Genomic DNA, 12,283 nt, shown 5'->3' with positions numbered 1-12,283 from the left:
CAACAGCGGTGGAGAAGTTCAGGTGCTAAATGGAAGTTGTTTTCTTCTTGGAACCAGAGTTCATCACATTTTAGGGCTCCCAAACACAATGGGAACTGGAATTGACACCTGCAGGGTGGAGTGAGAAGCACATGTGTGTGTGTTTGTGTGCTCAATCCCCAGAGTGGCAGCCTATTTATTATTTGCACCCAAAGATGGCAGAGATTACCTGTACCTGAACATCACAATCTGCGTGCCTGAGCTCAGCAATCCCTGGGCTGCATGTGGCTCTGTGTTTAGTTGTGTGAATTCCCAAAAACCATTATTTTGCTTTTATCAAAGCTCATACACAATTTCATTCTGGACAGATAGTCAATACAGGAATTTAACAATCGCTTTAAACCAATTCTTGTCCATGAAAGCAAAATCGTATCATTTGCCTATAGGAAGATGGGAGTGCTTAATGCATTGAGTTTTGGGCTGTGGGCGTCCACCTGTTTTAGTGACAACGAGAGGTCGTTAAGAAAAAGGTTAAAAAGAGAGGGAATAAAGATGGAATCAATGTCAGTGAATCATCCTGTGTCTGTGGGGAGTCTGCTACAGCCTTCCAAAATTTCTTATGACCTTTCGTTAGGATGGCTGAAAGTAACATATCCCAACATGCCTGATTATATCTTATCCGGCTGAGCTGGATAGTTTCCCTGAGTTGTCGGGATCTGGAGAAGTAAATATCAGGCATATATATATATATATATATATATATATATATATATATATAGTTATCCCAGTTGTGATGTATGGAAGTGAGAGCTGGACCATAAAGAAGGCTGATCGCCAAAGAATTGATGCTTTGGAATTCTGGTGCTGGAGGAGACTCTTGAGAGTCCCATGGACTGCAAGAAGATCAAACCTATCCATTCTGAAGGAAATCAGCCCTGAGTGCTCACTGGAAGGACAGATCCTGAAGCTGAGGCTCCAAGACTTTGGCCACCTCATGAGAAGAGAAGACTCCCTGGAAAAGACCCTGATGTTGGGAAAGATGGAGGGCACAAGGAGAAGGGGGTGACAGAGAACGAGATGGTTGGACAGTGTTCTCGAAGCTACCAGCATGAGTTTGACCAAACTGCGGGAGGCAGTGGAAGACAGGAGGGCCTGGCGTGCTCTAGTCCATGGGGTCATGAAGAGTCGGACACAACTAAATGACTAAACAGCATATATATATATATATATGAGACCTATTGCAGACGTGAACCTTGGGCCACCCTTCCCCTTCCCCAATCTTATCGCTCATCTTTCCTGTCCCGAGCGGAGAAGCCAAGTGACAACATTTTGCAGAATGCCGTATCTCTAGGAAGAAGCGGGACAGGCCTCAGGCGGCAAAATGGGGCCAGCCACCCCCATCTGTCTCCAAGGACCTTTTCCAACCCCTCTCCTGCTCCTGACCTTTTTGCGATGGAGCTTTTGCTTCTCCCGGAAGTCCTCCATCTTCCTCGCCTCTTCGCGCAACGTTTGGGCCAACTGGATGTGGCTCTGCCCGACGCTGTCCACCTCTGAAAGCAAGGATATGTTAAGAAAGAGATAAAGAGATAAAAGTGTCATATGTGTAAACTTCAGTAAGTTAAAAGTGATGATGTGCAATTTTCCTATTACTATTTATGTATTGTTAAAATTGGTTAATTGTAATGAATTGATGTAGCAACTACTGTGGTTTTTTCCTTTGTTATTGTTGAATTCTAAATAAAGTATTATGCTTTAAAAAAAAATGAAAGCAAGGAACAGTATAACAAAAGAATCACCGGGAGGAAATGTAAAGGCAGGCTTTGTTCCTCCTAGCCACCCAATTCTGGAAGGAACGTCACTTTTACTGCTGCTTTGCAGAAGGGAAACCGAGGCTGAAGCACAACAGCAACATTCCCAAGGTCATCTGACGCAACTAAAACGCTGTGATTTTTTTTTATAAAGTGAATGTTGCAGTTTTCGTTACTTTATCTTTTGCTTAATTCTTCTATAGCGGCAATAATAATGTTGGGGAAACGTCGCAGAGGAACTAGCAAAACAGGATGCCGTGTGAACGCTCCAGTATAAATCCACCACTAACACACAATTGTTCCGTCAATCACATGTTGCAGAGTACAGCCCCTAAGGAAACACCAGTCTGCAGGGACAGAGTTTAGAAGCATTTAATAGAGATCTTCCCATCCAGCTAAGGTGCTCCCCACCAAATTAATATGGGGATGAACCATAGCTGTCAACTGTCCCTTATTTGGTGGGAAATTCCCTTATCCCAGCCCCGTGTCCCACTGCTGTCCCTTATTGATGATGTCCCTTAAATTTCCCAGGTTTCAAAGGAAGCAGCTCCTCTCCCTCCCTCCCTGCCGGCCAGGGAGGAGGGAGGCTCCAACTGTGTTGCTCGGCTGCGTTGCTCACCAATAAGGAGTCTAAGAACGACTGGGGGGGGTGGAGCTTGCATGCCTTGTGTTGATCAAATCGGCCGCATTGCCTGGGGACTCGCCTTTGCTCAGCGCTTCCCAGTGGAGAGGTGACAGTGGTTTTCCTTGCTGCATCCCCTTTGCCAGGTTGCTGCGCTGTGGGAACCACTGCTTGAGGCTTCATTTGGCTGCTGGTTGACTAAAATCCCTTATTTTGGCTGCTGATCCCTTATTTTCGAGGCTGCTAGTCCCTTATTTTCAAATCTATAAGCTGACAGCTATGGGCTGAACAGGGATAACAGGTGCCCTAGGGAGGCAGTGGAATTACCAAAGCTGGCACCATGCATTCAAGTTCACAAATTTTGTTGAATTAAACTTAATGTTTCTAATTGGAATTTGGAATGAAGATGCAATTAATGGCTACTGTTCGGATTGCTCTCATGTTATTATTGTCCTTCGTAGGCCATGCAAACCGCTATTCTGAATAATGATTTTTAAGGGTGGCGCTGTGGGTTAAACCACAGAGCCCAGGACTTGCCAATCAGAAGGTTGGCGGTTTGAATCCCCGCGACGGGGTGAGCTCCCACTGCTTGGTCCCTGCTCCTGCCAACCTAGCAGTTCAAAAGCACGTCAAAGTGCAAGTAGATAAATAGGTACCGGTCTGGCGGGAAGGTAAACGGCGTTTCTGTGCTCTGCTCTGGTTCCCCAGAAGCGGGTTAGTCATGCTGGTCACATGACCCGGAAGCTGTACGCTGGCTCCCTCAGCCAGTAAAGCAAGATGAGTGCCATAACCCCAGAGTCAGCCACGACTGGACCTAACGGTCAGCGGTCCCTTTACCTTTACTTTACTAGGGATGAGTTTATGGAACTCAGGAAGCAGTGCCCAAAAAAAGTTTGAGAATCACTGAGCAATGGCATGAAAAGGGCAGAATTTCAAACGGATAAATAAACGAATCCTTAGTTGCTCGCCTTTTCTGTCCTATTGTACAAGTCTTCACTGATGCTTATTTTTAAAAGCCTATGGTGGACTGCCAAAAGGGGTTTGATAAAATTCTATTCTAATCCGTTCAGATGCCTGAAACGAGGGCGAAGGAGCCCTTGCTTCCCACGAGACCTTTCTCAAGCTTCCCCAGTCGCGTTTTCACCGTTGTTCACCAGCTCCTCCCTGTGAGGAACAAAGACGACTTTGGGAATTCCAGGGTCAGTCCAGCCAACGCCAAAAAAATGCCACTAAACTGGCAACGTGGGAAACTCCCCTGCCTCAAGGTTGTCTACCAAGCTGGAAGCCTTCCAAGCCTGAGAATTTCCAGAAAAAAACACCAACCCACATTTCATGTTGCAGGCAAGAAGGGTTCCTAGAAACCCCGTGGACTTTTGCAGAACTGCTGCCCAGATCTTACAAATGCATTTTGAAACGCAGACATTCCTGGTGTTGCACTGCTCTCTGTTTCCATCCAAGGATCCTTAATGCGTGCCAGTTTTTCTGTGCCGCCTGTCAAGGGCGGTGCGAGTGTTTATTTCTGCTCCACGTACCCAGGGTGGAAAGACAGGAGTGATTCCAACTAAAAGGCCTGAGAGAGTCATTACGCAAACAAAGGCAAGGAGCTTGTGGCAGAATCAGAGGCTGGGTGGACTATGCTATGAGACGCCTTAGCCTCCCTTAAAGGAATAAAAAGCAAACAAAGGATGCTATGGTGCAACTGGTCTGGGAATATTTTTTTTTATTTGCTTTTTATTGAAATTTCCACACACAAAAACCAAAAAGCATACAACAAAGGAGAAATAAACAAACAAAAAGAAAAAAGAAAACACTCTTATTAATCAATTTTAAGTATCATCCACTTATTTACACAACGTTAATACACGTCTTGACCTCCCGCCTATCCTGTTACGGTTTTCTTACATCTTTTATTCTCCTGCAGTTTCTAAATCTGTGATTTACGCATAACAAGGTTTATGTTAGGCCTACTGTAGTTTTTAATTTGTTACAGTTACTTTCAATGTACTTCACAAATTTACTCCATTCTTCAATAAACTTTGTTTCTTTTTGATGTCTAATTTTGTTTGTCATTCTTGCTAATTCTGCATATTCAAATAATTTTGTTTGCCAATCCATAATTGTGGGAGTCTCTGCTGATTTCCAATTTTGAGCTATCAATATCCTGGCTGCCGTTGTCGCATACTGAAATAAATCCTGGTCTTCTCTTTTAATTTCATCCCCGATTATTCCTAAGAGGAATGCCTCTGGTCTTTTTAAGAAGGTGTACCTAAAGATTTTTTTTAGTTCATTATATATAAGCTCCCAATTTTTTTTAATTTTGTCACACGCCCACCACATATGGTAAAAATCGCCCTCCTTCTGCTTACATCTCCAACACATTTTATTTCCACTTTTATACATTTTATCCAGTTTTACCGGTGTGATGTACCAACGATACATCATTTTCTCCAAATTTTCTTTTAACGTGGTCTGGGAAAATTAATGAGCAGACGCTTAGATTTTATTTCACCAGAACTGACAAAAATGGCGCCTGCTGCCTGAGCAGGACTTTTGGCTCAGTGTGTGATGATTTACTGCAAACAAAAGATTTACCAGTTGTTGTTGTTTTTAAAAAGGGAGAGCCTTACAAAGTTCACACAGAAACATAATAATGCTTGCCTTAACTTGCTTGTGGAAACAACTCAGAGGTTATTAAGAAGAAAAACGATAACAACAAGAAGATCGAAAGATGGGACCAAAACCAGCAGAAATATGAGATGATCGGACCCTTACTGAACTCGAAGCATGGGAACCTCCAACAAAAATTTAAAATTTGGCAAAATATTTGGACTTTTTGATACGTATTGGTATAATTTGGAATAACTAATGTGATATAATTGGATTGTTAAATGGAAAACTTAATAAAAAAATATTTTTTTTAAAAAAAAGCAAACAAAGGATGCTATCTTATATTGAGTCAGAGGATCTCAGGAAAGGGCAGAGCACATCCTTTGTGTGGACGACTTTGCCCATTCAGCTCTGAAACTGGCATCTCTAGTCCCCTATCTGACACCCTGAACTATTCAGCCCCGGCACAAAAATGGAAGCAAGAAGAATTACAGACAAAAGAAGAATGGCAAATGAAATTAATGGACTATGCAGAATTAGATAAATTCACAGGAAGGATTCGAAACCTGCGGGACCAGAGATTCTCAGAGGACTGGAGCAAATATGTGAACTATCTGAAAAGCAATTGTAATCAACAGACTACGCTAGTAGGATTGCAAGAAGTTCTGCAAGGAGGACTTTGTGAAATATTGCAAGGAAGACTTTGAAAAGAATTATAAATTAAGGATAATTAAAAGTAATAGAGAAATTAAGAAATGCAGAATAAGTGATAAAGAACGGAAAATCTTCAGAGGTTGTTGACGGAAGTCTAAAATATTGTATAAGATAAGAAGTTATGTTAAATGGTTGTTGGAATTGATATGCTAAAAAATTAATAAAAACATATACGTATATAAAAAAGAACTATTCAACCCCAGAGATTCAATTACGGTAACATCTCCTGTTTAGCAACCATGTTCAAAATTGTGCCAGCCTAGTCTGGGGACTCCTTCATGACATCCGCAAGCTCTGCACACCAATCCTGACCTGCTCCTCAATTTTGGGGCAGGATATTATTATTATTATTATTATTATTATTATTATTATTATTATTATTATTCCATTCCCTTCCTAGCCTGCTAAGAGGGTTGCAATATGAAAGGGCTGCAATGACAGCCAGCATGGTGTAGTGCATAGGTAAGGAAACTAAGGCCTGGGAGCAGGATCCGGGCCTTAGTTTGTCTACCCATGCACCCATGCCCAATCACCTTCTAAATCCGGCCAGCAGACAGTTCGGGAATCAGTGTGTTTTTACATGAGTAGAATGTGTGCTTCTATTTAAACTGCATCTCTGGGTTATTTGTGGGCATAGGAATTCGTTCATTCCCCCCCTCCAAAATATAGTCCGGCGGCCCCCCACAAGGTCTGAGGGACAGTGGACCGGCCCCCTGCTGAAAAAGGTTGCTGACCGCTGGTGTAGTGGTCTAGGGTGTTGCACTAGGACCTAAGAGGTAAAGGTAAAGGGTAAAGGGACCCCTGACTGTTAGGTCCAGTCGTGACCGACTCTGGGGTTGCGGCGCTCATCTCGCTTTATTGGCCGAGGGAGCCGGCGTACAGCTTCTGGGTCATGTGGCCAGCATGACCAAGCCACTTCTGGTGAACCAGAGCAGTGCACGGAAACACTGTTTACCTTCCCGCCAGAGCGGTACCTATTTATCTCCTTGCACTTGGACGTGCTTTCGAACTGCTAGGTTGGCAGGAGCAGGGACCAAGCAACGGGAGCTCACCCCATCGTGGGGATTCGAAACGCCAAGCTTCTGATCGGCAAGTCCCAGGCTCTGTGATTTAACCCACAGTGCCACCCGCATCCCAGGACCTGAGAGACCTGGGTTCAAATCCCTGCTCAGGAACCAAGCTCGCCGAGTGACCTTACGCCTGTCACTCATTCTCAGCCAGACCTACATCACAGGGTTGTTGTTGTGAGGATAAAATGGGGAGGGGGAGAACTGTGTGTGCTGCATTGAGCGCCTCGGAGGAAAGGTGGAATATAAATGGAATGAGGAGGTAAAGAAAAAGTAAGGTACAGTGGTGCCCCGCAAGACGAATGCCTCGCAAGACGGAAAACTCGCTAGACAAAAGAGTTTTCCATTTTGGAGGTGCTTCGCAAAACGAATCTCCTATGGGCTTGCTTCGCAAGACGACAATGTCTTGCGAGTTCCTGCTGGTTTTTTTCCCTTTCCCCCCCTTCTTCTAAGCCGCTAAGCCGCTTATCAGCTGATCCGATCAGCAGATAAGCCGCTAAAAGCCACTAAAAGCCGCTAAAAGCCGCTAATAGCGCTAATCCAGGGGTCTGCAACCCGCGGCTCCAGAGCCGCATGTGGCTCTTTTACATCTTTGCTGCGGCTCTGGGGCGGATACTAGTGAGGGGAGGAGGCGCATTGTGCGCCCCGACACTCCTCACTGTGGCGGGCGCTGTACTGGCTGTGACGTCGCATGGGGGCGGTGCGTGCGTTAGTCACGCACCGTCCCGACGTCACCTTCCCGCCTGCTGTCAGATCATGGCTCTGGAGATATATTTGTTTTAAATGTTGCAATGGTTTTGCGGCTCCCAGTTGTTGTTTTTCTTCGGAAACGGGTCCAAGTGGCTCTTTTTGTCTTAAAGGTTGCAGACCCCTGCGCTAATCCTTCAATGGGCTTGCTTCGCAAGACGAAAAAACCGCTAGACGAAGAGAATCACAGAACGGATTATTTTCGTCTTGCGAGGCACCACTGTACTGGGTTCCCCTCCCCAATAAGCACGGCTTTCTGAAGGCTTTGGCAGTTTACAGCTGCGAAATGAACTGCCCACATTCTTAGAGTAAATAAGACTTTGCAATCACTGTAAGTCTTCCAGGGAGGAAATGGAGTAAAGGAAATTAAAATGCCAGAGAGTTCCATGAAATTCAGGGTGGGGAGGAGGGGAGAGGAGAGAGAATTATCTAAAAATACATGGCTTTCCCCCCAAGGTAACCTGCAAATATCAAAGTATTTTGAGCCAGTGTTTTCACTCTCTTGTGCATGTGTTATCTCTTCACATTAGCTTCACACACAACCCGAGCCACAGTTTTGCACATTGTGGAGACCGTTAAAAGTTACTTACGTTGCTTAAAAACCTCAAGAGCTCTTCTGAGGGTGCTGGAAGAAATGCAGAAAAAGTGAAGGGGGAGAGAGAAAGGAGGAAACAGTTAGAATCTGGGAAACCTTGGAGAGAGGAAGAAATCATCAAATCTGTTTTTATGCCACACGCCAGAACAAGACTTCCTTGTGAACTTGCATAAACTGGCCTTGTTTCAACACCGGGTGATGCAACCTTTGAAATTCAGAGGACAATTTTTTACGGCTGGGCGTGAGGTCCTGGGCTTCTCTTCCTTCTGCTGCCAGAGACCTCCTCAAAAGCACGTGGCGGCCGGGTAAATATGCCAAGATTTCTCAAGAGGGGCTGGCTCAAAATCCAAGGCTCAAAATCCAAACAAGACTCCTCTCACACACACACACACACATACATGCAGATGATTTAACATGAGGCAGCTCCACTGGGAAAGTCTCCTGCACAGCTCCTCTTGACTGCAAGGGGGTTGTGCAAGAGACCTTCCCAGTGGACTCTGCCCCATAAGCAGGCTGTACCCCGTAGCGCAGATCCACCCATTTTCCACTGTAACACCTGTAAAAAATAAATGCTGCTCTGTTATATACCTAGGAAGAGGCCAGCCCAGATCTAGAAAGAGGAGTTAACAAAACCCTTTTGTTTTAGGCAGGCCTAGTACACAATTTTGTTGCATTTTTTAAAAAAAATTATTTAACTAACTTTATATATCACTTGATTGCACAAAAAATAATTTTTAATTAATTTTCCAATATTAATTTCCCCCAAACTTCTGGTTGGTTTTTTAAAAAAATAAACAAAACGTTAAAATTATCGGTCATTTTAAAATAGTCAAACGATGACTAAAATAAACTGTACCTAAAAAGAAATAAGAAATAAATACTTGCTGATTTTATCCATATTTTTAATTACGCTTACTGTTTTTTTTAATGTCTGGCTTTTGTCACTATTTCTGGAAGTAACTATTTTATACTAGCGGGCGTAAACATCTTAGAGGCGTTTTGTTTCTGATGAAGCGATGTCTCAATATTTCTAAATGAAATAAAAACACATCAGTGGTAAGGCTACCTTTGCTCACTACAATGGGATTGTGGCAACTGATGTCTCTTGAGAGCTTCCTGAGCCCCGAAGGAACACCCTTGGATTTCCCAGTGTTTCCTGTGGCTCCCAACTCACCGTGAATTGCACATTCCGTTTCAGAGACCCCAGTCCTCTTAAAGGGGCTATCTGTGCATTGTGGCTACCAAAAAAGGGTGTGCCCAGTTACAAATCCTATTTGTGTCAGCAGGTCACTGGGAAATACCTCCTAAGAGCTTTTCCTATGGCTCCCAGCACATGCCCCAATGGTCACGCAACTCGGATTAGAATAAGCTGGAGTTTAAAAATACAAGATACAACTCAGGGGTAATGAAGGGTAAAGACAAGGGTTATGAGCAGGGCCAGATTTAGGTTTGATGAGGCCCTAAGCAACTGAAGGTAATGGGGCCATTTATATGTCCAGCTGTCCTTTGTCAACAACAAATGGTCACTGTTTTTGTGTGTGGAATATATGCTATATGGTAATTTGTGGACCTAATAGGTATCTAAAACCATTTGCACATGTTGCCATGCAGCCAGTCCATGCAGAATGTAGGCACCCTATATATAAAGGTAAAGGGACCCCTGACCATTAGGTCCAGTCGTGGACTCTGGGGTTGCGGCGCTCATCTTGCTTTATTGGCCGAGGGAGCCGGCGTACAGCTTCCGGGTCATGTGGCCAGCATGACTAAGCTGCTTCTGGCGAACCAGAGCAGCGCACAGAAACGCCATTTACCTTCCCGCCGGAGTGGTACCTATTTATCTACTTGCACTTTGACATGCTTTCGAACTGCTAGGTTGGCAGGAGCTGAGACCAAGCAATGGGAGCTCACCCTGTCATGGGGATTAGAACCACCGACCTTCCAATTGGCAAGTCCTAGGCTCTGTGGTTTAACCCACAGCGCCACCCGCGTACCTACCCTATATATAGAAATGAGCAAACCAGTTTTATTTTAGGGAGTAGGTTAGCAGGCGGGGCCCATGACTTACATCACAGGAGCCTACACAACACAAAACACTGTTGCTGTATGTAGTTTTAATTTTATTTGTTTCTTATCTTATATTCTGGAAATGTACATCCAGGCTTTTTGTCTTTAAATTTGTTTGGGGGCCCCAAGAGAGTGGGGCCCTAAGCTATAGCTTGTTTAAAAAGGTAAAGGACCCCTGACAGTTAAGTCCAGTCATGAACGACTCTGGGGTTGCGGAGCTCATCTCACTTTACAGGCCGAGGGAGCTGGCATTTGTCCGCAGACAGTTTTTCCGGGTCATGTGGCCAGCATGACTAAGCTGATTCTGGCGAAACCAGAGCAGCGCACGGAAACGCCGTTTACCTTCCCGCTGGAGCGGTACCTATTTATCTACTTGCACTTTGACGTGCTTTCGAACTGCTAGGTTGGCAGGAGCAGGGACCGAGCAACGGGAGCTCACCCCATCATGGGGATTCGAACCGCCGACCTTCTGATCGGCAAGCACAAGAGGCTCAGTGGTTTAGACCACAGCACCACCCGCATCCCTCTTGTTTAATTTATACGTAAATCCAGCACTGGTTACGAGCAAATATGAACCCACAAAAGCCAAAGGATCCCTCCTTTTTTTATCTACAGCTCCCCAAGTTGGCTGCCTCGCCATACGGCAAAACCAGCCACCGTGAGCAATTTAAAGCAGTGGAGCTTCCCCTAAGCCACAGCCTTTTCTACTTTCCACTAAAGCAGGAACTGAATTCTGAGCACGGGCAACGATGATTACTGGAAGAGCCTACTTGGGCAGAAATGAAGGGAACTGCGGTTACGTCACACACGGTTTTCAGACCAGCGAGTGTTTTTCCAGCAAAAACCCTCCTCGCTTTCACAATAGACTCAGGGACTTTTTAGACTGGGGGCAGACGGCTGTCCGAATTCTGGACCGAAAACAGACATGTCCTCTGCAAAGCAGTTCCGTTTTCGCAAAGTGGTTTTTGGAGGGTACGCTTGAACTTTCCTCTCCCCATGTGGATCCCCACTCACACCCACAAAACTGCTCCAAAGGGCAGGGGGAAACCCCTCAGAAGAGATTTCCAGTGACGCGGGTGGCGCTGTGAGTTAAACCACAGAGCCTAGGACTTGCCGATCAGAAGGTCGGCGGTTCGAATCCCTGCAATGACGGGGTGAGCTCCCATTGCTCGGTCCCTGCTCCTGCCCACCTAGCAGTTCAAAAGCACGTCAAAGTGCAAGTAGATAAATAGGTACCACTCTGGCGGGAAGGTAATCGGCATTTCAGTGCGCTGCTCTGGTTCGCCAGAAGAGGCTTAGTCGTACTGGCCACATGACCTGGAAGCTGTATGCTGGCTCCCTCGGCCAATAAAGTGAGATGAGCACCGCAACCCCAGAGTTGGCCATGACTGGACCTAATGGTCAGGAGTCCCTTTACCTTTACAAGAAGAGGAGGGGACCTTCATAAGGGCAAAAGGAGAGCTGCCTTATTCCAAGGCAGACTCCACAGGCCAGAATCGCCCACACTGGCTGGCAGCCGGCTGTCCAGTGCTTCCGAGACAGGAGCTCCTCCAAGCCTTACCTGGACATTCCAGGATTTGACCCTGGGACCCTTCCCCGATTGCGTTCCATCACGTAGCTAGAACGTCTTGCGCTAATGGAAGTACGTTGCTGGAATCTGCCCCTATTTTCATTCAAAGGAAGTCCAGAGGCTGAGCCAAAAATGGGGTCTAACCCCCCCTTTTTAATATACGAACAACAACACAGTTTTAGGGACTGCAGTCACTCACTTCAGCTCTGTCTGCCCGCAGGGTTTTTTCCGCGACAAATTAATCAGGTCCTTGCCATATCTCTCTTCTATAGAAGCCCTGTTGCGCGGGAAGAGAAAGTTTTTGTTTGTTTCTTTGTTTGTTTGTTCATATCCTGCCTCTCCCCCCGCCCCCCACAAGCCAGGGACTCCAAGTTGGCTTACACAAATGAAAGCAACGCATATAAAATACGGGAATGGCTAAAACATATAGAAGATGTAGAACAATGGCAAGAGAAGTGGATGAACTATGCAGAACTGGCAAAAACGACAGACAGACCAAGAGAAAAAGAC

General features: G+C 45.4%; 1 protein-coding gene across 3 annotated transcripts in view; it reads right to left on the bottom strand.

Moving 5' to 3' along the window:
- PSTPIP2 (proline-serine-threonine phosphatase interacting protein 2) overlaps positions 1–12,283 on the bottom strand; it is a 58,092-nt gene that overhangs the window by 18,622 nt on the left and 27,187 nt on the right. For all 3 annotated transcript variants that reach the window (XM_083466167.1, XM_083466168.1, XM_083466169.1), the window contains exons 3-5: positions 11,973–12,050; positions 8,135–8,169; positions 1,423–1,529 (exon numbers count right to left, since the gene is read on the bottom strand). In XM_083466167.1, the coding sequence (XP_083322293.1) occupies positions 1,423–1,529; positions 8,135–8,169; positions 11,973–12,050 (220 nt within the window). The remainder of the gene's footprint in view (positions 1–1,422; positions 1,530–8,134; positions 8,170–11,972; positions 12,051–12,283) is intronic.

This window comes from Podarcis liolepis (assembly GCF_965112155.1).
Source record: "Podarcis liolepis genome assembly, chromosome: 11".
NCBI lineage: Eukaryota > Metazoa > Chordata > Lepidosauria > Squamata > Lacertidae > Podarcis > Podarcis liolepis.
Note: the sequence above shows the minus strand (reverse complement) of the source record. Positions and strands in the feature narration are given on the sequence as shown.